The 26,931-nt window shown below is 44.5% G+C and overlaps 1 protein-coding gene across 1 annotated transcript in view; it reads right to left on the bottom strand.

Annotated features, from left to right (window-relative positions):
* LOC112217790 (wiskott-Aldrich syndrome protein family member 1-like) overlaps positions 1-26,931 on the bottom strand; it is a 127,437-nt gene that overhangs the window by 56,920 nt on the left and 43,586 nt on the right. The window contains 2 exon segments of the mRNA XM_042300867.1: positions 16,504-16,638; positions 16,888-17,044. Coding sequence (XP_042156801.1) covers positions 16,504-16,638; positions 16,888-17,020 — 268 coding nt within the window. The 5' untranslated portion in view covers positions 17,021-17,044.

The following is a 26,931-nucleotide window of genomic DNA, read 5'->3' as shown; positions in this document are numbered from 1 at the left end:
GGCGATGTCATTTACAAAATAGCCTCCAATACCCTACTCAACAAATTGGATGCAGTCTATCACAGTGCAATCCGTTTTGTCACCAAAGCCCCATATACTACCCACCATTGCGACCTGTACGCTCTCGTTGGCTGGCCCTCGCTTCATACTCGTCGCCAAACCCACTGGCTCCATGTCATCTACAAGACCCTGCTAGGTAAAGTCCCCCCTTATCTCAGCTCGCTGGTCACCATAGCATCTCCCACCTGTAGCACACGCTCCGCCTCTCCTTCCAGTTCTCTGCTGCCAATGACTGGAACGAACTACAAAAATCTCTGAAACTGAAAACACTTATCTCCCTCACTAGCTTTAAGCACCAACTGTCAGAGCAGCTCACAGATTACTGCACCTGTACATAGCCCACTTATAATTTAGCCCAAACAACTACCTCTTTCCCAACTGTATTTAATTTTAATTAATTAATTAATTTTTCTCCTTTGCACCCCATTATTTTTATTTCTACTTTGCACATTCTTCCATTGCAAAACTACCATTCCAGTGTTTTACTTGCTATATTGTATTTACTTTGCCACCATGGCCTTTTTTGCCTTTACCTCCCTTATCTCACCACATTTGCTCACATTGTATATAGACTTGTTTATACTGTATTATTGACTGTATGTTTGTTTTACTCCATGTGTAACTCTGTGTCGTTGTATCTGTCAAACTGCTTTGCTTTATCTTGGCCAGGTCGCAATTGTAAATGAGAACTTGTTCTCAACTTGCCTACCTGGTTAAATAAAGGTAAAATAAAAATAAAAATAAAAAGTAGTAGTAGTAGTAGTAGTAATGATGATGGTAGTTGTAGTAGTAGTAATGATGATGGTAGTATAGTAGTAGTAGTGATGATGGTAGTTGTATTAGTGGTAATGATGATGGTAGTTGTAGTAGTAGTAGTGGTAATGATGATGGTAGTTGTTGTAGTGGTAATGATGATGGTAGTTGTAGTAGTGGTAGTGATGATGGTAGTTGTAGTGGTAATGATGATTGGTAGTTGTAGTGGTAATGATGATGGTAGTTGTAGTGGTAATGATGATTGGTAGTTGTAGTGGTAATGATGATGGTAGTTGTAGTAGTAATGATGATTGGTAGTTGTAGTGGTAATGATGATGGTAGTTGTAGTGGTAATGATGATGGTAGTTGTAGTAGTGGTAGTGATGATGGTAGTTGTAGTGGTAATGATGATGGTAGTTGTAGTAGTAATGATGATGGTAGTTGTAGTGGTAATGCTGATTGGTAGTTGTAGTAGTGGTAATGATGATGGTAGTTGTAGTGGTAATGATGATTGGTAGTTGTAGTGGTAATGATGATGGTAGTTGTAGTAGTGTTAGTGATGATGGTAGTTGTAGTGGTAATGATGATTGGTAGTTGTAGTGGTAATGATGATGGTAGTTGTAGTGGTAATGATGATGGTAGTTGTAGTAGTGGTAGTGATGATGGTAGTTGTAGTGGTAATGATGATGGTAGTTGTAGTGGTAATGATGATTGGTAGTTGTAGTGGTAATGATGATTGGTAGTTGTAGTGGTAATGATGATGGTAGTCGTAGTAGTAGTGGTAATGATGATGGTAGTTGTTGTAGTAATTTTGTATTATTATTTACTACAATTTTATATTGTTATTTGTTATCATTTATAATTTTATTACAATGTATATTGTATACATTGTTGCTTTTGCAATAATGACAATGTTTTTCATGCCAATAAAGCAGCTTGAATTTGAATTTGAGAGAAAGAGATAGAGAGAGAGAGAGAGAGAGAGAGAGAGAGAGAGAGAGAGAGAGAGAGAGAGAGAGAGAGAGAGAGAGAGAGAGAGGGAGAGAGAGAGAGAGAGAGAGAGAGAGAGAGAGGAGAGAGAGAGAGAAGGGAGAGAGAGAGAGAGAGAGAGAGAGAGAGAGAGAGAGTAGTTTCAATTGGCTATATTTAAAAAAAATCAATTGGCTATATTAAAACTGTTTAATTTGATCCTGAGTGTAGGTTATTTCCCTGGCATCAAGGACTCATAACCCCAATCTTTAAGAACGGAGATTTGACCCTAACAATTACAGGCATTTGTGTGAACAGTAACCTGGGGAAGGTTTTCCGTAGTATTATAAATGTAAGAGTTCTAAACTTCCTTAATAAGCACAATGTCTTGAGTAAAAGCCAAATTGATCATATTTACACCCTACACACCCTGATAGATAAACATGTCCACCAAAATAATACCAAAATATACGCTTGCTTTATCGACTTCCAAAAAGCATTTGATTCTATTTGGCATATAGGACTGTTCTACAAAGTTATTGAAAGTGGTGTAGGGGGTAAAACATCTGACATAATAAAATCAATGTATACTGGCAATACGTGCAGCATTAACATTGGTAAGAAAAGAACAGAAAAGAATTGGCCACTATTCTAGAAAAATCCTCAGCCCCTGGTGTTAGTCTCCACAATTCCGAAGTTAAATGCCTACTCTTCGCATATGACCTATGCCTGCTGTCACCCACAGCACATGGCCTACAGCAGAGCCTGGACCTGCTAGAGCAGTACTTCCACACCTGGGCCCTGGCAGTAAACCCCAAAAAGACTAAAATAATGATTTTCCAGAGAAGATCCAGATCTCAGGGAATTAGACCAAAGTTCTCAATTGGTACAAAATATATAGAGTACTGTACACACTACAATTACTTAGGTTTAAAAATAAGCTCAACTGGACACCTTAATGAGGCAGTGAATGAGCTGAGAGAGAAAGTACGCAGGGCATTCTACGCCATTAAAAAGCTAATTAAAATTGAAATACCTATTAAAATTTGGCTAAAACTAATTGAATATGTCATTGAACTAATTGCACTTTATGGCAGCGAGGTGTGGGGTCCACTTGCAAAACAAGATTTCATCAAATGGGACAAACACTCCCATTGAAACCCTGCATGCAGAGTTCTGTAAAACAATGCATGCAGGGCAGAATTAGGCCAATATCCACTAATAATAAAAAGTTTTGGAAACATCTCAAATACAGTGACCCCCTCTCATATCATTATTAAGCCCTCCAATACCAAGAGCTGAGTAAAGAAAAGAGTCCCCTCATCCAGCTGGTCCTGGGGCTGAGTTCACAAACCTGTTCTACTAACGCACAAAACTAAACTAAACTATAAGCAGGACCAGAAATCGACAGTACACCGTCAAATCCATGGTTACTAAAAACCCAAAGTGTACAACACAGTCAAAACAAAACTAAAGAAAAGAAGGAGAGTGGTATTGTGGTCCTCACAGGGATATAACAGGACCATTAGGTTGTCTGGTCAGGCTGATTAGGTTGTCTGGTCAGGCTGATAGCAGGGCCATTAGGTTGTCTGGTCAGGCTGATAGCAGGGCCATTAGGTTGTCTGGTCAGGCTAATAGCAGGGCCATTAGGTTGTCTGGTCAGGCTGATAGCAGGGCCATTAGGTTGTCTGGTCAGGCTGATTGCAGGGCCATTAGGTTGTCTGGTCGGGCTGATAGCAGGGCCATTAGGTTGTCTGGTCAGGCTGATTGCAGGACCATTAGGTTGTCTGGTCAGGCTGATAGCAGGGCCATTAGGTTGTCTGGTCAGGCTGATTGCAGGGCCATTAGGTTGTCTGGTCGGGCTGATAGCAGGGCCATTAGGTTGTCTGGTCAGGCTGATTGCAGGACCATTAGGTTGTCTGGTCAGGCTGATAGCAGGGCCATTAGGTTGTCTGGTCAGCCTGATAGCAGGGCCATTAGGTTGTCTGGTCAGGCTGATTGCAGGGCCATTAGGCTGATAGCAGGGCCTGACAGCACACAGAGAAGATGGATGGAGAGGGGAGATCAATCAGGTGGAGGAGGACAGCAAAAGAGATATGGACTACAGGGAGGGAGGAGGGGAGTGAGGGAGGAAGGCAGAGAGGACAGAAATAAGGACAGAAATAAGGCCTTAAGGCCAGTCTGAAGGAGGACCTTATAAGGTGTAGGCTGTCAGTGTCGTGTGTGTGTGTGTGTGTGTGTATGTGTATGTGTGTGTAATCTTGTAAAGATGCTTATGCACCTGGCTAGAACACATTTCCCCTCCACTCCCGCCCCAGCAGTGATGCTGCTGCATACATCCCAGCAGTATCCTTTCTCTCCCTTCTCTACACCTGACCTAGTTATACCCTTCATCCTGCCTCTCTTTACATAGCTTACCTACATACAACCACTCTACCGTACTCCAATCTGAATGCACACACACACAACTAACCCTAACACACACACATTCCCAACACAGCCACAACACAGTCACACACCAGGGTTTCAGTTAGGAAAATGTGTGGCAGACATTTGACCGGAAGCATTTTCATTTACAGGACATTTGACCGGAAGCATTTTCATTTAACAGGACATTTGAGAACTTTCCCGGACCCCTATGCATTAGGGCGTCCACCCATGTTGTTCAGAATGACAGAAATCACATTTAGATTATGGTCATTCATATTAACAGAACATGCTAGTCAAGGATGCAACGATGTGCTGTCCTTTTTAGCAAATTCTGATGTGCACTTCGACCACGTTAGAATAACTGTCCACATGTACCTCAGCCAACAAGATGAGTAACGAACAGGAAAATCACTAGCCTATGTCAATCCACTATAGTAGAGAAGTTTAGTCTACCTATTCTATTGGTCAGCTTGCTGAGAAAGAAATAGCCTATTCCAAACAGACTCTGGGACAGTTGTGGGACGATAGATCCCAATTTCATACAACCAGTAGGCCTAGGATACATAAAATCAACTTTAAAAAGCCATTAGTCTGATGCTACAGATCAGAACGTTCAGCTTCAAATGTTGATCAACTATTATTTATTCACATGATAAACACAGCAATGCACACAAGGCAGTAGGCTACGTGTGAATGTTCTTTCCATGATGCAATTAGCAGGACAACACCAGTGTTAAAGGGCATCGCACATGCAGGTGGTTTCATGTGACAGGGAACTAAATATCTGCTAGAACTGTAGAAAGAGGGAGATCTGAACATGCAACAACTAGCATGGGTTGATAATATGACTAGGATTGTGCCTTTGGCTACTGGACAATGAAAGAAAGTTGATATAAAATAATTGCCTCCACGGACATGGTCTCATTTTGGCTATTTTGAAGCAAGGTAAGACATGCCTCATAATATGTATTAAAACATTTAGGTTTAAAACAATTAAATATATGTTTTCAAAATGCATACTGCCTCCAGCTCACTGCAAAGCGGTGTGTGACACACTGATGAACCCTGCCTTCAGTTGCCTATGCATTTGCTATTTGAGATGCTGTAGCAGCAGCTCTCACGCTGTCTGACAGACTAATCAAATCAAATCAAATCAAATTTTATTTGTCACATACACATGGTTAGCAGATGTTAATGCGAGTGTAGCGAAATGCTTGTGCTTCTAGTTCCGACAATGCAGTAATAACGAGCAAGTAATCTAACTAACAATTCCCAAAAAAAACTACTGTCTTATACACAGTGTAAGGGGATAAAGAATATGTACATAAGGATATATGAATGAGTGATGGTACAGAGCAGCATAGGCAAGATACAGTAGATGATATCGAGTACAGTATATACATATGAGATAAGTATGTAAACCAAGTGGCATAGTTAAAGTGGCTAGTGATACATGTATTACATAAGGATGCAGTCGATGATATAGAGTACAGTATCAACGTATGCATATGAGATGAACAATGTAGGGTAAGTAACATTATATAAGGTAGCATTGTTTAAAGTGGCTAGTGATATATTTACATAATTTCCCATCAATTCCCATGATTAAAGTGGCTGGAGTAGAGTCAGTGTCATTGACAGTGTGTTGGCAGTAGCCACTCAATGTTAGTGGTGGCTGTTTAACAGTCTGATGGCCTTGAGATAGAAGCTGTTTTTCAGTCTCTCGGTCCCAGCTTTGATGCACCTGTACTGACCTCGCCTTCTGGATGACAGCGGGGTGAACAGGCAGTGGCTCGGGTGGTTGATGTCCTTGATGATCTTTATGGCCTTCCTGTAGCATCGGGTGGTGTAGGTGTCCTGGAGGGCAGGTAGTTTGCCCCCGGTGATGCGTTGTGCAGACCTCACTACCCTCTGGAGAGCCTTACGGTTGAGGGCGGTGCAGTTGCCATACCAGGCGGTGATACAGCCCGCCAGGATGCTCTCGATTGTGCATCTGTAGAAGTTTGTGAGTGCTTTTGGTGACAAGCCGAATTTCTTCAGCCTCCTGAGGTTGAAGAGGCGCTGCTGCGCCTTCCTCACGATGCTGTCTGTGTGAGTGGACCAATTCAGTTTGTCTGTGATGTGTATGCCGAGGAACTTAAAACTTGCTACCCTCTCCACTACTGTTCCATCGATGTGGATGGGGGGTGTTCCCTCTGCTGTTTCCTGAAGTCCACAATCATCTCCTTAGTTTTGTTGACGTTGAGTGTGAGGTTATTTTCCTGACACCACACTCCGAGGGCCCTCACCTCCTCCCTGTAGGCCGTCTCGTCGTTGTTGGTAATCAAGCCTACCACTGTTGTGTCGTCCGCAAACTTGATGATTGAGTTGGAGGCGTGCATGGCCACGCAGTCGTGGGTGAACAGGGAGTACAGGAGGGGGCTCAGAACGCACCCTTGTGGGGCCCCAGTGTTGAGGATCAGCGGGGAGGAGATGTTGTTGCCTACCCTCACCACCTGGGGGCGGCCCGTCAGGAAGTCCAGTACCCAGTTGCACAGGGCGGGGTCGAGACCCAGGGTCTCGAGCTTGATGACGAGCTTGGAGGGTACTATGGTGTGTGCTGTACGCGCGTGATAAATAAGATACACTACATGACCAAAAGTCATGACCAAAAGCTCTCTCATCCATTTATATGCAGATGATACAGTATACTCAGCTGGTCGTTTTAAATGCTCTACAACAAATCTTTCTTTACCCGTAACCTTGTTCTGAACACCTCCAAAGCAAAGGTAATGTGGTTTGGTAAGAAGAATTCCCCTCTCCCCACATGTGTGATTACTTTAGAGCTTGAGGTAGTCACCTAATACAAGTACTTGGGAGTATGACTAGATGGTATGTTGTCCTTCTCTCAGCACATATCAAAGCTGCAGGCTGAAGTTAAATCTAGACTGTCGTAATCACTCCTCTTTCACCCCAGCTGCCAGACTAACCCTGATTCAGATGACCATTTTACCCATCCTAGATTACGTCATTTATAGATCGGCAGGTAAGGCTGCTCTCGAGCGGCTAGATGTTCTTTACCATTCGGCCATCAGATTTTCCACCAATGCTCCTTATAGGACACATCACTGGACTCTATACTCCTCTGTAAACTGGTCATCTCTATATACATGTTGCAAGACCTACTGGTTGAAACTTATTTATAAAACCCTCTTAGGCCTCACTCCCCCCTATCTGAGATACCTACTGCAGCCCTCATCCTCCACATACAACACCAGTTCAACCAGTCACATTCTGTTGAAGGTCCCCAAAGCGCACACATCCCTGGGTCGCTCCTCTTTTCAGTTCGCTGCAGCTAGCGACTGGAACGAGCTGCAACAAACACTCAAACTGGACAGTTTTATCTCAATCTCTTCATTCAAAGACTCAATCATGGACACTCTTACTGACAATTGTGGCTGCTATGTGTGATGTATTGTTGTCTCTCCCTTATTGACATTTGTGCTGTCTACTGTGCCCAATCATGTTTGTACCATGTTTTATGCTGCTACCATGTTGTCATGTTGTGTTGCTACCATGCTGTGTTGTCATGTGTTGCTGCCTTGCTATGTTGTCGTCTTAGGTCTCTCATTATGTAGTGTCTCTCTTGTTGTGATGTGTGTTGTGTCCTATATTTATATTGTATTTATTTATTTTTATCCCAGGCCCCCGTCCCCGCAGGAGGCCTTTTGCCATTTGGTAGGCCGTCATTGTAAATAAGAATTTGTTCTTAACTGACTTGCCTAGTTAAATATAGGTTAAATGAAAAAAGTAGAAAATAATTTTAAAAAATTGCTGTGGGGACTTGCTTCCATTCAGCCACAAGAGCATTAGGGAGGTCTGGCACTGACGTTGGGCGGTTAGGCCTGGCTCAAAGTCGGCCTTCCAATTCATCACAAAGGTATTTGATGGGGTTGAGGTCAGGACTGTGGGCAGACCAGTCAAGTTCTTCAACACCATTCTTGACAAAACATTTCTGTATGGACCTTGCTTTGTGCACAGGGTCATTGTCATGCTGAAACAGGAAAGGGTTTTCCCCAAACTGTTGCCACAAATTTGGAAGCACAAAATTGTCTACAATGTCATTGTATGCTGTAGCGTTAAGATTTCCCTTCACTGGAACTAAAGAGCCTAGTTTAAGCCATGAAAAACAACCCCAGACCATTATTCCACCTCCACCAAACTTGACAGTTGGCAGTATGCATTCGGCAGGCAGTGTTCTCCTGTCATCTGCCAAACCCAGATTCGTCCGTCGGATTCATCACTTCACTGCTCTAGAGTCCAATGGCGGCGAGCTTTACACCAATCCAGCCGATGCTTGGCATTGTGCATGGTGATCTTAGGCTTGTGTGCGGCTGCTAGGCCATGGAAACCCTTTTCATGAAGTTCCCGACGAACACTTCTTGAGGTTGCACGGTAGTGAGTGTTGTAACCGAGGACAGACCATTTTAATGCGCTACGCACTTCAGCACTCAGCAGTCCTGTTCTGTGAGCTTGTGTGGCCTACCACTTCACGGCTGAGCCGTTGTTGCTCCTAGATGTTTCCACTTCACAATAACTGAACTTACAGTTGACCGGGGCAGCTCTAGCAGGGCAGAAATTTGACGAACTGACTTGATGGAAAGGTGGCATCCTATGACTGTGCCACGTTGAAATTATTTGAGCTCTTCAGTAAGGCCATTTTTTTTTTAAAGTAACCTTTATTTAACTAGGCAGGTCAGTTAAGAACAAATTCTTATTTAAAATGACGGTCTACACCGGCCAAACCCAGACAACGCTGGGCCAACTGTGCACCACCCTATGAGAGGGCACACAGTCGGTTGTGATACAGCCTGGAATCGAACCAGGGTTTCTGTAGTGACGCCTCAAGCTCCGAGATGCAGTGCCTTAGACTGCTGCGTCACTCGGCAGCCCCTACTGCCAATGTTTGTCTATGGAGATTGCATGGCTGTGTGCTTGATCTTATACACCTGTCAGCCAGAAGTATGGCTGAAAGACTTTGAAGGGCTTTCTACATACTTTTGTATATATAGTGTACATAGTGAATATACTTCACACACGCACCAATTTAATTCCACTAAATTATGCAAATGTACCTATAGACCAATTAGCATGACCAGTCAAATGTATTTACATCGACTGGTATTTCCATCAATGAATGGGCTAAAAAGCATTATTTCGCAATGGGATTTTTTCTTTCTCCTGGACAACTGGCTATTTTTACACACACCCACAAACACACAGCTAACCCTAACACACACACACCCTTCCTAACCTTGTGTTGATGTAAATCCTCAATGGTTCTATTCCTTTGAGACCCCTCTATCTTCTACGTCCCCTCCTCCTCTCAGTGACCTCTCTCTATCCCCCCCGCCGTGGCGCCGCCTTCACTCATTCCCTCTCATCCCCCTCTCCTTCTCTCACTCCACAGACTCCTCTCTGTCTCTCTCACTGACAACACACCCACACAGACCACTACCTAGAATTACTGCGGTGGAGAGGTTGTGTGTGTGTGCAGTGGGGGATGAAACATACCTCTTACAGGAAGCAAATCTTTAGCCACTCCTATAACCGTCTTTTTTTATTCAATTTATTTTATTAGGATCCCCATTAGGCGACGCCAATGCCAGCAGCCAGTCTTAGAGGATCCTAGTAAATCTAATTACATCAAATCCTAGAACCGTCCATCTCTGTCACCTCTCTTCTGCTCTTTTTACTACTTCTCCATTTACCACCACTTCTACTTCTCTCTCCATTTCCCCATTTCATTGCTGTATCATCACAGTAAATCCTGCTTCTCTGTGATGATTATATTGTCTTTTAATGATTATTGTGTGGAGTCTAACAGCAAATACTGCAACTCTCTGCAGCTGGAGAACTAACCTGCAAACAGTTGGGCCATTTTAACCTCTGCTCAGACAGTCTGACTGGAGTCTGAAGTACAAAGTCCTAACACTCCACTACTTTTACCGTAGTGCCCAGTTTTCTTCAGGATAGCCATCTCTCTACCCCCCCGACCCAAATGGATCTGATCCTTATCAACTCTCACCTACAGGACAGAGCAGAGGAGCTAGAACTCAGAAATCAGGCTTATATTACAAGGTGAGATAATGCCATGCTACTCACCCTTTCAATGTATGTGTGTGTGTGTGTGTGTGTGTGTGTGTGTGTGTGTGTGTGTGGGGGGGGGGGGTTCTTCTATCCTTGTAGGGACCTAAAATCCCCAAAGGTCCACACAAGGATAGTAAAACAAGGACAATCATCCCTCGTGGGGACATTTACCACATCCACATGAGGACAAAGGCTATTTTAAGCTTAGGGTTTAGGGTTAGGAGTTAGGTTTAGGGTTAGTGTAAGGGGTTAGTGGTTAGGAGTTATGTTTAGGGTTAGTGTAAGGGGTTAGTGGTTAGGAGTTATGTTTAGGGTTAGTGTAAGGGGTTAGTGGTTAGGAGTTATGTTTAGGGTTAGTGTAAGGGGTTAGTGATTAGGAGTTATGTTTAGGGTTAGTGTAAGGGGTTAGTGGTTAGGAGTTATGTTTAGGGTTAGTCTAAGGGTTTAGTGGTTAGGAGTTAGGTTTATGGTTAGTGTAAGGGGTTAGTGGTTAGGAGTTAGGTTTAGGGTTAGTGTAAGGGGTTAGTGGTTAGGAGTTATGTTTAGGGTTAGTGTAAGAGGTTAGTGGTTAGGAGTTAGGTTTAGGGTTAGTCTAAGGGGTTAGTGGTTAGGAGTTAGGTTTAGGGTTAGTCTAAGGGGTTAGTGGTTAGAGTTAGGTTTAGGGTTAAGGGTTACAGAAAGTGTTAGGTTTGGGGAAAATAGGATTTTATTTTAGGTCCCCACAAGGATTAATGTAAATTAATTTGATGTCCCCATGAGGATAGACAAAAATAATGTGTGTGTGTGTGTGTGTGTGTGTGTGTGAGTGTGAAATAGAGATATTAATTGTAGTGTTATTGTTCTCATTCTCATTATTTGTTGTAAAACTATTAAAATTATCATTATTATTTCCTTATTACTAACAGTCTAGTATATTCCTGTATATTCTATTGTATTGTATAACAGTCTAGTATATTCTATTGTATTGTATAACAGTCTGGTATATTCCTGTATATTCTATTGTATTGTATAACTGTCTAGTATATTCCTGTATATTCTATTGTATTGTATAACAGTGTAGTATATTCCTGTATATTCTATTGTATTGTATAACAGTGTAGTATATTCCTGTATATTCTATTGTATTGTATAACAGTGTAGTATATTCCTGTATATTCTATTGTATTGTATAACAGTGTAGTATATTCCTGTATATTCTATTGTATTGTATAACAGTGTAGTATATTCCTGTATATTCTATTGTATTGTATAACAGTGTAGTATATTCCTGTATATTCTATTGTATTGTATAACAGTGTAGTATATTCCTGTATATTCTATTGTATTGTATAACAGTCTAGTATATTCTATTGTATTGTATAACAGTCTGGTATATTCCTGTATATTCTATTGTTTGTATAACTATTGTATTGTATAACTGTCTAGTATATTCCTGTATATTCTATTGTATTGTATAACAGTGTAGTATATTCCTGTATATTCTATTGTATTGTATAACAGTGTAGTATATTCCTGTATATTCTATTGTATTGTATAACAGTGTAGTATATTCCTGTATATTCTATTGTATTGTATAACAGTGTAGTATATTCCTGTATATTCTATTGTATTGTATAACAGTGTAGTATATTCCTGTATATTCTATTGTATTGTATAACAGTGTAGTATATTCCTGTATATTCTATTGTATTGTATAACAGTGTAGTATATTCCTGTATATTCTATTGTATTGTATAACAGTGTAGTATATTCCTGTATATTCTATTGTATTGTATAACAGTGTAGTATATTCCTGTATATTCTATTGTATTGTATAACAGTGTAGTATATTCCTGTATATTCTATTGTATTGTATAACAGTGTAGTATATTCCTGTATATTCTATTGTATTGTATAACAGTCTAGTATATTCTATTGTATTGTATAACAGTCTGGTATATTCCTGTATATTCTATTGTATTGTATAACTGTCTAGTATATTCCTGTATATTCTATTGTATTGTATAACAGTGTAGTATATTCCTGTATATTCTATTGTATTGTATAACAGTGTAGTATATTCCTGTATATTCTATTGTATTGTATAACAGTGTAGTATATTCCTGTATATTCTATTGTATTGTATAACAGTGTAGTATATTCCTGTATATTCTATTGTATTGTATAACAGTGTAGTATATTCCTGTATATTCTATTGTATTGTATAACAGTGTAGTATATTCCTGTATATTCTATTGTATTGTATAACAGTGTAGTATATTCCTGTATTGGACCATCATTGTTATGTTACTTTGACAATGGAAGTGTTTTACTTTCCATATCAATAAAGTAGATTAAATTGACATTTGAATTTGAAAGAGGAAGTGTGTGTGTTGGTCCAGCCTGTAACCCATGGAGGGAGTGTATGACAGGGTGAATCCTTACCAGTCCCAGACAGTGTGGAGTCACAGCATGGAGGGAGTGTATGACAGGGTGAATCCTTACCAGTCCCAGACAGTGTGGAGTCACAGCATGGAGGGAGTGTATGACAGGGTGAATCCTTACCAGTCCCAGACAGTGTGGAGTCACAGCATGGAGGGAGTGTATGACAGGGTGAATCCTTACCAGTCCCAGACAGTGTGGAGTCACAGCATGGAGGGAGTGTATGACAGGGTGAATCCTTACCAGTCCCAGACAGTGTGGAGTCACAGCACGGGGGAGTGTATGACAGGGTGAATCCGTACCAGTCCCAGACAGTGTGGAGTCACAGCACGGGGGGAGTGTATGACAGGGTGAATCCTTACCAGTCCCAGACAGTGTGGAGTCACAGCATGGAGGGAGTGTATGACAGGGTGAATCCTTACCAGTCCCAGACAGTGTGGAGTCCCAGCATGGAGGGAGTGTATGACAGGGTGAATCCCTCTAAAGCAGACTGGATTATTAGATCAAATCAAATTTATTTATATAGCCCTTCGTACATCAGCTGATATCTCAAAGTGCTGTACAGAAACCCGGCCTAAAACCCCAAACAGCAAGCAATGCAGGTGTAGAAGCACCTGTGTAGATCACCCCCAGCATTACATTAGCACAAATATATGGAGGAGGAGAGGGAAGAGGGGGAGAGGAAAGAGAAGGATGAAGATGAGGGGAAAGTAGAAGTGGAGGAGGAGGAGAATTTGTGGAAGGTTTTAGGATATCTTTAGGTAGGTCACTAATACAGCTATAGCTAAAGTGAATACAAGAACAACTGCAAGAAGGCAACACCTCCACACACAAGCACTGATACATGGCATGCTTAAATATGTAAGTTAAGGGACCTTTAAGTCATGCTCGGGAACTTTGGCGACTACTAAGTATTAATGAAACCTCCCGCTTTGGGCTGGGTGTGTCAATGTGTAGTTCATACATGCATTATCTATGAGTATAAACACTGTCTAGCTTGAAAGCATCAGTTTTTCTGGAAGCTGTGCGGCGCCATTTCCCCTACATTTTCACCCACGTGGACCAGCCCCCTAGCAATTAGAGTTCTAGCCAATGAGCTTCAGCCCCTCGCCATTTGAGTGACAGCTAGCAAGATGCACACACAGCAGAGCGAGAGAGAGAGCAATGATGTGGTGCAAATAGGTGACGTTGTACCCAATTTTCGGGGACCATTTTTGGCTCGTGAGTGTTGCTTTCTGAACTCCTGCCTAAAAAGTATACAAAGGCACCAGAGAATCTCTTTAAGTATTGATCTGTAAACGAATAAACATTATTGTCTCTTACCTTTAAGTTACAATCTCTACTACACCCCCCTCCTCCATTGCATGGGTAACGGTCTATTGTGCTAACAGGCTACCCCCCTCCCCCTACGCACGCACGCACGCACGCACGCACGAACACACACACACACACACACACACACACACACACACACACACACACACACACACACACACACACACACACACACACACACTCACACACAAACATACACACAGATCTTCCATACAAACTCAGAGTTTTACAGCTTTATTATCTAAGACACAGTACAGAGGACAGTCCAGTGTACTTCATCTATAGACCTCTAGCGCTCCAATCCAAGCTAGAAACACCCCGTTGGCCCATGGGAAATCGATGCCTCAGAAGAGTGGTATTAGCTTACTTCTACACTCCTTCTCTCTCTATCTGTCCCTCTCTCTCTCACATTCTCTGTCCCTCTTCCTCACTCTCTCTCTCTCTGTCCCTCTCTCTCTCACGTTCTCTGTCCCTCTTTCTCTCTCTCTCTCTCTCTCTCTGTCCCTCTCTCTCACGTTCTCTGTCCCTCTTCCTCGCTCTCTCTCTATCCCTCTCTCTCTCTCTCTCTGTCCCTCTCTCTCACATTCTCTGTCCCTCTTCCTCGCTCTCTCTCTATCCCTCCCTCTCTCACATTCTCTGTCCCTCTTCCTCGCTCTCTCTCTGTCCGTCTTCCTCGCTCTCTCTCTATCCCTCCCTCTCTCACATTCTCTGTCCCTCTTCCTCGCTCTCTCTCTCTGTCCCTCTTCCTCGCTCTCTCTCTCTGTCCCTCTCTCTCTCACGTTCTCTGCCCCTCTTCCTCGCTCTCTCTCTCTCTGTCCCTCTTTCTCTCACGTTCTCTGTCCGTCTTCCTCGCTCTCTCTCTCTGTCCCTCTTTCTCTCACGTTCTTTGTCCCTCTTCCTCGCTCTCTCTCTCTGTCCCTCTCTCTCTCGCGTTCTCTGTCCCTCTTCCTCACTCTCTCTCTCTGTCCCTCTCTCTCTCACGTTCTCTGTCCCTCTTCCTCACTCTCTCTCTCTGTCCCTCTCTCTCACGTTCTCTGTCCCTCTTCCTCGCTCTCTCTCTGTCCGTCTTCCTCGCTCTCTCTCTATCCCTCCCTCTCTCACATTCTCTGTCCCTCTTCCTCGCTCTCTCTCTCTGTCCCTCTTCCTCGCTCTCTCTCTCTGTCCCTCTCTCTCTCACGTTCTCTGCCCCTCTTCCTCGCTCTCTCTCTCTCTCTGTCCCTCTTTCTCTCACGTTCTTTGTCCCTCTTCCTCGCTCTCTCTCTCTGTCCCTCTCTCTCTCGCGTTCTCTGTCCCTCTTCCTCACTCTCTCTCTCTGTCCCTCTCTCTCTCACGTTCTCTGTCCCTCTTCCTCACTCTCTCTCTCTGTCCCTCTCTCTCACGTTCTCTGTCCCTCTTCCTCGCTCTCTCTCTGTCCGTCTTCCTCGCTCTCTCTCTATCCCTCCCTCTCTCACATTCTCTGTCCCTCTTCCTCGCTCTCTCTCTGTCCCTCTTCCTCGCTCTCTCTCTCTGTCCCTCTCTCTCTCACGTTCTCTGCCCCTCTTCCTCGCTCTCTCTCTCTCTCTGTCCCTCTTTCTCTCACGTTCTCTGTCTGTCTTCCTCGCTCTCTCTCTCTCTGTCCCTCTTTCTCTCACGTTCTTTGTCCCTCTTCCTCGCTCTCTCTCTCTGTCCCTCTCTCTCTCACGTTCTCTGTCCCTCTTCCTCGCTCTCTCTCTCTGTCCCTCTCTCTCTCACATTCTCTGTCCCTCTTCCTCACTCTTTCTCTCATCCACTCTCTATGTATCCCTTTATCTCTCTCCCTCTCTCTAGAACCTGTTTTACCTGACATCCCTACCCAGGCCCCCCGACAGACAGACAGACAGACAGGCATTATCCCTCTCCTTTTTATTATGCCACTATAACATAGCACATATACCTGGATATCTGGTTTCCCCACAAAGCCAGGCCATTGTGTGAGGCAGGGCTAAGTGAAACAGTGGAGGCTGGTAAGAATGCCTATAATGGGGGCTTATTGCGCCTGCCGAGGAGGGCAGCGGAGCGGAACGGAGGGTTGGTTAGTACAGTGTGGACTGTGGAGCTGCTGGGATGAAAAATGACACTGTCTCACTGTGGCCTGTTCATCTAATAAGGTCATTAAGACTGGATGGGGCTGGCAATGGTTCACACGCACACACACACACACACACACACACACACACACACACACACACACACACACACACACACACACACACACACACACACACACACACACACAAAAGAGAGGACTGGAAGGAATGAATTTACCCTGATGAGGAAGAATCAATGGTGGATGTGTAAAGAAAGGTGTGTCAAGACTGAGTGTCTACGTGTAAGGACTACTGTATGAGTGTGTGTATGTGTGTGTGTGTGTGTGTGCGCGGTACTCACGCTCCTCCTCTTTAGGATCTAGCTGTGTGACGCTGATAGAGAGGCGGTCCACGCGCTCCTGCAGGGAGTTGACCCGGAAGGAGAAGGAGTGGGCCTCGTTGAATAGCTCCCCAAACAGGTCCTCTGCATACTTACCTGTTACAACACACACACACACTTATTACACACACTTAAATATAATAGAGTAATAGAGTCAGGCATAATGAAACCTGCTTATCAGTAGAGAGGAAAGAGAGAGGTAGCATGATTACCTAACAGAAACATGTGTGGGCGTGTGCGACAACATGTTTTCTGTGTGCGTGTGTGTGTGTGTGTGTGCGTGCATGTGTGCGTGCGTGTGTGTGTTGTTTAGCTGTGTATATGTGCACAGTGTGTGTGACTCACTGAGGCTGCTGAGCTGTCGTATGACGTTAGCTAGGGACACATTGGTCACACACTCCAGCTCATTCTTAATGGCCCGCGGCAGCACTGTGTGGCACAGGTGCCTGGGCTCGATACTCCTCTTCACCAACGGCATCCTGGGAGACCACGGCTACCACACCTGGAGAAAGGAGGGAGGGAGAGAGAGAGGGGGGGGGGTTGAGTTATAACATCCTGAATACCTCCTCTACCTCTACTACACCTAAAGACATACAGAGCAGAGAGAGAGAGAGAGACAGAGAGACAGAGAGAGAGAGAGAGAGAGAGAGAGAGAGAGAGACAGAGAGAGAGAGACAGAGAGACAGAGAGAGAGAGACAGAGAGAGACAGAGAGAGAGACAGAGAGAGAGAGAGAGAGAGAGAGACAGAGAGAGAGAGAGAGAGACAGAGACAGAGAGAGACAGAGAGAGACAGAGAGAGAGAGACAGAGAGAGACAGAGATAGAGACAGAGACAGAGAGAGAGACTGTGAGCAATAGGAGAGCAGAGGTCATAATCCGATGAGCTCCTTCATTTTTTATAGATTTAGAGTTAGATAAACATGGATTTTTTTTTGTCAGGAACATATACAGGATTCTACCCTCTGCAACTTCAAATAAAAACTCAAAACCTACAACATGATTTTGGGCGGAATTATGGAATCATCTGGAAGGTTTACAACTACCAAGGATTCTTATTCTATACAGCAAATTCTCTGGAAAAGAACAGAAACCTGAAAACACCATCCAACCTGGAACTGAGTGATTAATGTTTAGTCTGAAACTATATTTTATTTCCAAAAGCCAAGAAGAAAAATACACTACATTACTTTATAAGGACTGAATTCTAACATAATTCTGCCTAGCTTGATACAGCTTCAACTAGCACTGACGTGTCAAGTGAGAGGTGTCAAAGCCCTTTAGCCCAACAATGGCAGGAGAGTCAAACAGTCTACTCCAACCAAATGGAGAGGCCTTAGAAGCTGCCTCCCGCTGTTCAGAGGTAATTAAAATACAGTACGCTGTGTATGTAAAGAATGATAAGGCAAGAAAAGATTACAAAATGAAGCTCCTTATGGAAAATCAAGAGACACTTTTTGCTGACAATTACAAAAATGGGAACATCAGCAACCTTATCTTCCACACAAACCATCCCCTGGTATGGCACAGTGCTATATTAGCACACTACCCCTTTGTTAAGAGAGGGGGGGTTAACGAGGGGTGGAAACTCAGGATACTTGACAACGAGGACTCTGACTCTGAGCTAATATAAATCTCTATAAGTCTGGAACATAATGGTACAGGGCAACCCCAAACAGTTTCAGCTGGACTTTCACCTAATCAATCAATTAGCCCAGCAGGAGAAGCTCTCCCTTGATAAAGATACCCCCACCCCGAGCGGGTCAGACCAGACCTCTTCATTATATAACTCCACAGACGAGCCACCCCCAGTGGAAAGTCAACCTCCCAGCACAGAGTACTACCCTCTCATTGAAATCAAGGATAAATTCACCCAGCTGGAGGTAAGGCAGGTGGAGCTGGAACAGCAGGTGATTACACTTCAGTCAGCACAAACCCAGACAACAGTCCAGCACAACAACACCCCCTTAACCAGACCTGGAGAGCTGGAGGTAGAGAGAGACATATCTGCACTCTGGACAGTGGTGAGACAACTTCAACAGGAGAAAGAGCAGGAGCAGGAGAAGAACAGAGCACTAGAGGAGAGGATCAGACTGTTGGAGGAGAGGTTGAGGGGGATGGCGTGTGACAGAGAACAACCCACTAGAGAGGTGGCCACCCCCACAGAGAAGCCAGCAGAACAGCCCACCTCAGCACCAGACAAAAGTCTCGACACCATAGCAGAACAGTCCACACCAGAACTTACCATAGTGTCGACATCACAGCAGAACAGACAAATGAAGAACCCCAAGCCCAGCGGCTCTCACCCCACTCTGTCAGCCACCCTGATAGCCCTTCTGACAACCCCCCCACACCCACTGAGGACATACACAAGACACAGATTGTACTCCTTATGGACTCAAATGGGAAATATATATAATAATTTTTTCTTCTTCTCCCAAACACAGTGTGTCTAAACACCCAGCGCGCCCTAGACCTTCTGTCTGAGGACCAACTAGGTTCACCTAGCCACATAATAATACACACAGGCACAAACGACCTGAGAGCACAGCAGGAAAGGGTGGCCACAGCACTGAAGGGAGTGATTGATTAAGCTTCTTCTACTTTCCCCAAAGCACAAGTGGTTATCTCCACCCTGCTGACACGAAAAGACTTCCACCCTGCCACAATACAGCGGGTAAACGCAAGTATTTCCTGTGACTGTGCCTCAAAACCAAATGTTTTCCTGGCCCACCACTCCACCCTGGACTTGAACAGCCTCTATGACCAGGTCCACCTCTACAAGGCAACAGTGCCCACCTTTGCCCGAACTCTAAAGGGCATCACTCTCAAACGCAGCCCAAACACTTCACACAGGAGGAACAGATCAATAGACATCCCACCCAGACACCCTCCCAGACCTGCGGGACCCCCCCCCCCTCAACATGGAAGTCACACATACGCCCAGGTAGTGAGCGGGCAAACAGGCCCAACCCCCACACTTACACTAGCCCAAGCCAATGGCATGTACCAGATGCTCAGCATGCTCTGCTCACACTTACTGGCCTGAGGCCAAACCACAACCAACAACATTGGACACTTTATGGAACACAAAGCCTTCACTATATCATCCTGGAATATCCAAGGCCTGGGGTCATCTGCCTTTGCCCTAAAGTGCAGGAACCTCGACTTCACCAAAGAATAATACAGACATTGTCATCTTGCAAGAAACCTGGTATAGAGGAGACGGACCCACTGGTTGCCCTCTAGGTTACAGAGAGCTGGTAGTCCCATCCACCAAACTACCAGGTGTGAAACAGGGAAGGGACTCAGGGGGTATGCTAATTTGGTATAGAGCAGACCTAACTCACTCCGTTAAATTAATCAAAACAGGAACATTCTACATTTGGCTAGAAATTCAAAAGGAAATTATCTTAACAGAGACAAATGTCCTCCTGTGTGCTACCTATATCCCCCCACTACAATCCCCATACTTTAATGAAGACAGCTTCTCCATCCTGGAGGGGGAAATCAATCATTTCCAGGCCCAGGGACATGCACTAGTCTGTGGCAACCTAAATGCCAGAACCGGGCAAGAACCTGACACCCTCAGCACACAGGGGGACAAACACCTGCCTGGAGGTGATTCCCTCCCCCATGTGCCCCCCTAGGCACAACTACAACAACATAACCAACAAAAAGGGTCACAACTCCTGCAGCTCTGTCGCACGCTGGATATGTACATAGTCAATGGTAGGCTTCGAGGGGACTCCTATAGTCGGTACACCTATAGCTCATCTCTTGGCAGTAGTACTATTTTTTTATTTCACCTTTATTTAACCAGGTAGGCTAGTTGAGAACAAGTTCTCATTTACAACTGCGACCTGGCCAAGATAAAGCATAGCAGTGTGAGCAGACAACACAGAGTTACACATGGAATAAACAATTAACAAGTCAATAACACAGTAGAAAACAAAGGGGGAGTCTATATACAATGTGTGCAAAAGGCATGAGGAGGTAGACGAATAGTTACAATTTTGCAGATTAACACTGGAGTGATAAATGATCAGATGGTCATGTACAGGTAGAGATATTGGTGTGCAAAAGAGCAGAAAAGTAAATAAATAAAAACAGTATGGGGATGAGGTAGGTGAAAATGGGTGGGCTATTTACCAATAGACTATGTACAGCTGCAGCGATCGGTTAGCTGCTCAGATAGCTGATGTTTGAAGTTGGTGAGGGAGATAAAAGTCTCCAACTTCAGCGATTTTTGCAATTCGTTCCAGTCACAGGCAGCAGAGTACTGGAACGAAAGGCGGCCAAATGAGGTGTTGGCTTTAGGGATGATCAGTGAGATACACCTGCTGGAGCGCGTGCTACGGATGGGTGTTGCCATCGTGACCAGTGAACTGAGATAAGGCGGAGCTTTACCTAGCATGGACTTGTAGATGACCTGGAGCCAGTGGGTCTGGCGACGAATATGTAGCGAGGGCCAGCCGACTAGAGCATACAAGTCGCAGTGGTGGGTGGTATAAGGTGCTTTAGTGACAAAACGGATGGCACTGTGATATACTGCATCCAGTTTGCTGAGTAGAGTGTTGGAAGCCATTTTGTAGATGACATCGCCGAAGTCGAGGATTGGTAGGATAGTCAGTTTTACTAGGGTAAGCTTGGCGGCGTGAGTGAAGGAGGCTTTGTTGCGGAATAGAAAGCCGACTCTTGATTTGATTTTTGATTGGAGATGTTTGATATGAGTCTGGAAGGAGAGTTTGCAGTCTAGCCAGACACCTAGGTACTTATAGATGTCCACATATTCAAGGTCGGAACCATCCAGGGTGGTGATGCTAGTCGGGCATGCGGGTGCAGGCAGCGATCGGTTGAAAAGCATGCATTTGGTTTTACTAGCGTTTAAGAGAGCAGTTGGAGGCCACGGAAGGAGTGTTGTATGGCATTGAAGCTTGTTTGGAGGTTAGATAGCACAGTGTCCAATGACGGGCCGAAAGTATATAGAATGGTGTCGTCTGCGTAGAGGTGGATCAGGGAATCGCCCGCAGCAAGAGCAACATCATTGATATACACAGAGAAAAGAGTCGGCCCGAGAATTGAACCCTGTGGCACCCCCATAGAGACTGCCAGAGGACCGGACAGCATGCCCTCCGATTTGACACACTGAACTCTGTCTGCAAAGTAATTGGTGAACCAGGCAAGGCAGTCATCCGAAAACCGAGGCTACTGAGTCTGCCGATGAGAATATGGTGATTGACAGAGTCGAAAGCCTTGGCAAGGTCGATGAAGACGGCTGCACAGTACTGTCTTTTATCGATGGCGGTTATGATATCGTTTAGTACCTTGAGTGTGGCTGAGGTGCACCCGTGACCGGCTCGGAAGCCAGATTGCACAGCGGAGAAGGTACGGTGGGATTCGAGATGGTCAGTGACCTGTTTGTTGACTTGGCTTTTGAAGACCTTAGATAGGCAGGGCAGGATGGATATAGGTCTGTAACAGTTTGGGTCCAGGGTGTCTCCCCCTTTGAAGAGGGGGATGACTGCGGCAGCTTTCAATCCTTGGGGATCTCAGACGATATGAAAGAGAGGTTGAACAGGCTGGTAATAGGGGTTGCGACAATGGCGGCGGATAGTTTCAGAAATAGGGGGTCCAGATTGTCAAGCCCAGCTGATTTGTACGGGTCCAGGTTTTGCAGCTCTTTCAGAACATCTGCTATCTGGATTTGGGTAAAGGAGAACTTGGAGAGGCTTGGGCGAGGAGCTGCCGGGGGAGGAGCTGTTGGCCGAGGTTGGAGTAGCCAGGCGGAAGGCATGGCCAGCCGTTGAGAAATGCTAATTGAAGTTTTCGATAATCATGGATTTATCGGTGGTGACCGTGTTACCTAGCCTCAGTGCAGTGGGCAGCTGGGAGGAGGTGCTCTTGTTCTCCATGGACTTCACAGTGTCCCAGAACTTTTTGGAGTTGGAGCTACAGGATGCAAACTTCTGCCTGAAGAAGCTGGCCTTAGCTCTCCTGACTGACTGCGTGTATTGGTTCCGGACTTCCCTGAACAGTTGCATATCACGGGGACTATTCGATGCTATTGCAGTCCGCCACAGGATGTTTTTGTGCTGGTCGAGGGCAGTCAGGTCTGGGGTGAACCAAGGACTGTATCTGTTCTTAGTTCTGCATTTTTTGAACGGAGCATGCTTATCTAAAATGGTGAGGAAGTTACTTTTAAAGAATGACCAGGCACCCTCAACTGACGGGATGAGGTCAATGTCCTTCCAGGATACCCGGGCCAGGTCGATTAGAAAGGCCTGCTCACAGAAGTGTTTTAGGGAGCATTTGACCGTGATGAGGGGTGGTCGTTTGACTGCGGCTCCGTAGCGAATACAGGCAATGAGGCAGTGATCGCTGAGATCCTGGTTGAAGACAGCGGAGGTGTATTTGGAGGGCCAGTTGGTCAGGATGACGTCTATGAGGGTGCCCTTGTTTACAGAGTTAGGGTTGTACCTGGTGGGTTCCTTGATGATTTGTGTGAGACTGAGGGCATCTAGCTTAGATTGTAGGACTGGCGGGGTGTTAAGCATATCCCAGTTTAGGTCACCTAACAGAACAAACTCTGAGGCTAGATGGGGGGCGATCAATTCACAAATGGTGTCCAGGGCACAGCTGGGAGCTGAGGGGGGTCGGTAGCAGGCGGCAACAGTGAGAGACTTATTTCTGGAGAGAGTAATTTTCAAAATTAGTAGTTCGAACTGTTTGGGTATGGACCTGGAAAGTATGACATTACTTTGCAGGCTCTCTCTGCAGTAGACTGCAACTCCTCCCCCTTTGGCAGATCTATCTTGACGGAAGATGTTATAGTTGGGTATGGAAATCTCTGAATTTTTGGTGGCCTTCCTGAGCCAGGATTCAGACACAGCAAGGACATCAGGGTTAGCAGAGTGTGCTAGAGCAGTGAGTAAAACAAACTTAGGGAGGAGGCTTCTGATGTTGACATGCATGAAACCAAGGCTTTTACGATCACAGAAGTCAACAAATGAGGGTGCCTGGGGACATGCAGGGCCTGGGTTTACCTCCACATCACCCGCGGAACAGAGAAGGAGTAGTATGAGGGTGCGGCTAAAGGCTATCAAAACTGGTCGCCTAGAGCGTTGGGGACAGAGAATAAGAGGAGCAGGTTTCTGGGCATGGTAGAATATATTCAGGGCATAATGCGCAGACAGGGGTATGGTGGGGTGCGGGTACAGCGGAGGTAAGCCCAGGCACTGGGTGATGATGAGAGAGGTTGTATCTCTGGACATGCTGGTTGTAATGGGTGAGGTCACCGCATGTGTGGAAGGTGGGACAAAGGAGGTATCAGGGGTATGAAGAGTAGAACTAGGGGCTCCATTGTGAACTAAAACAATGATAACTAACCTGAGCAACAGTATACAAGGCATATTGACATTTGAGAGAGACATACAGCGAGGCATACAGTAATCACAGGTGTTGAATTGGGAAAGCTAGCTAAAACAGTAGGTGAGACAACAGCTAATCAGCTAGCATAACAACAGCAGGTAAAATGGCGTTGACTAGGCAACGGGGCCGACAGATAAAACATAAACAAGCAGAATGGAGTACCGTGATTAATGGACAGTCCAGAGTGCATCAGCTATGTAGCCAAGAGATCAGTGTCCAGGGGGCAGCGGTGGATGGGGCAAAATGTTCCGTTTGCGGTGGGAATCCGGGGATGAAAAATAAATAGGTCCGTTATGCTCTGGTTAGAGTCGCGTTGTTCGAGCTGGCGAGAGCTTTCCGAGCTAAAGGTTAGCTTAGCTGAAGACCGCTAGCATAGCTGGTGGTTAGCTGGCTAGCTTCAGTTGAGGGGTTCCGCTTCCGAAGTAAATATAAATACTTTAGGAAAAATAGCTACATTGGGTGAGGCGGGTTGCAGGAGAGTATTTGGAAGCTTAGGTTTAGCAAAATGTTTTGAAGAGATATGCGAAGAAAAATATGTAAAAAAACGAAAAATATACGATATATACAAGGGACATGAGACAGGGCGACTTACTGCTACGCCATCTTGGGAGAATATGACGGCTATGATACCAAGAACCCTGTGATTTCATCATACACTGAAATGCTGAGATACAATAAGTGTTGAAACTATATTGAGGGCACTGTAAATCTACTGTGACTACTTTATCACTGACCTCAACCCAAAGTCTCTCAGAGCATTCACAATCAGCCCACTGATCTCCCTATCAGACAGAAAATCTCAAATAGAAAAACGAAGAAAATGAACAACAATGACAAATGGTTTGATGAAGAATGCAAAAATCTAAGAAAGAAATTGAGAAACCTGTCCAACCAAAAACATAGTGACCCAGAAAACCTGACTCTACGCCTTCACTATGGTGAATCACTAAAACAATACAGAAATACACTACGGAAAAAGAAGGAACAGCACGTCAGAAATCAGCTCAATGAAATTGAAGAATCCATAGACTCTAACCACTTCTGGGAAAATTGGAAAACACTAAACAAACAACAACACGAATAATTATCTATCCAAAATAGAGATGTATGGGTAAACCACTTCTCCAATCTTTTTGGCTCTATAACAAAGAATAAAGAGCAAAAACATATACAGGATCAAATACAAATCTTAGAATCAACTATTAAAGACTACCAGAACCCACTGGATTCTACAATTACCTTGAATGAGCTACAGGACAAAATAAAACCCTCCAACCCAAAAAGGCCTGTGGTGTTGATGGTATCCTTAATGAAATGATCAAATATACAGACAACAAATTCCAATTGGCTATAGTAAAACTCTTTAACATCATCCTTAGCTCTGGCATGTTCCCCAATATTTGGAACCAAGGACTGATCACCCCAATCCACAAAAGTGGAGACAAATTTGACCCCAATAACTACTGTGGGATATGCGTCAACAGTAACCTTGGGAAAATCCTCTGCATTATCATTAACAGCAGAATCGTACATTTCCTCAATGAAAACAATGTACTGAGCAAATGTCAAATTGGCTTTTTACCAAATTACTGTACAACAGACCATGTATTCACCCTGCACATCCTAATTGACAACCAAACAAAACAAAACAAAGGCAAAGTCTTCTCATGCTTTGTTGATTTCAAAAAAGCCTTTGACTCAATTTGGCATGAGGGTCTGCTATACAAATTGATGGAAAGTGGTGTTGGGGGTAAAACATACAACATTATCAAATCCAAGTACACAAACAAGTGTGCGGTTAAAATAGGCAAAAAACACACACATTTCTTCCCACGGGGCCGTGTGGTGAGACAGGGATGGAGCTTAAGCCCCACCCTCTTCAACATATATATCAACGAATTGGCACGGGCACTAGACAGGTCTGCAGCACCCGGCCTCACCCTACTAGAATCTGAAGTCAAATATCTACTGTTTTCTGATGATCTGGTGCTTCTGCCACCAACCAAGGAGGTCCTACAGCAGCACCTAGATCTTCTGCACAGATTCTGTCAGACCTGGGCCCTGACAGTAAATCTCAGTAAGACCAAAATAATGTTGTTCCAAAAAAGGTCCAGTCGCCAGGACCACAAATACAAATCCCATCTAGACACCATTGCCCTAGAGCACACAAAAAACTATACATACCTTGGCCTAAACATCAACGCCACAGGTAACTTCCACAAAGCTATGAACGATCTGAGAGACAAGGCAAGAAGGGCATTCTATGCCATCAAAAGGAACATAAAATTCAACATACCCTAACCCTAAAAATACTTGAATCAGTCATAGAGCCCATTTCCCTTTATGGTTGTGAGGTGTGGGGTTCGCTCACCAACCAAGAATTCACAAAATGGGACAAACACCAAATTGAGACTCTGCATGCAGAATTCTGCAAAAAATATCCTCTGTGTACAACGTAGAACACCAAATAATGCATGCAGAGCAGAATTAGGCCGATACCCATTAATTATCAAAATCCAGAAAAGAGCCGTTAAATTCTACAACCACCTTAAAGGAAGCGATTCCCAAACCTTCCATAACAAAGCCATCACCTACAGAGAGATAAACCTGGAGAAGAGTCCCCTAAGCAAGCCGGTCCTGGGGCTCTGTTCACAAACACACACACACGCCACAGAGCCGCAGGACAGCAGCACAATTGGACTCAACCAAATCATGAGAAAACAAAAAGATAATTCTTTCCAATGTGTCAAGTAATTAACAAAAAACAGAGCTAACTAGAATGCTATTTGGCCCTAAACAGAGAGTACACAGTGGCAGAATACCTGACCACTGTGACTGACCCAAAATGAAGGAAATCTTTGACTATGTACAGACTCAGTGAGCATAGCCTTGCTATTGAGAAAGGCCACCATAGGCAGACATGGCTCTCAAGAGAAGACAGGCTACGTGTATCTGCACACT

Source organism: Oncorhynchus tshawytscha, linkage group LG18 (assembly GCF_018296145.1).
Source record: "Oncorhynchus tshawytscha isolate Ot180627B linkage group LG18, Otsh_v2.0, whole genome shotgun sequence".
In the NCBI taxonomy this organism is placed as follows: domain Eukaryota; kingdom Metazoa; phylum Chordata; class Actinopteri; order Salmoniformes; family Salmonidae; genus Oncorhynchus; species Oncorhynchus tshawytscha.
This window is presented reverse-complemented; position numbering and strand designations above follow the sequence as displayed.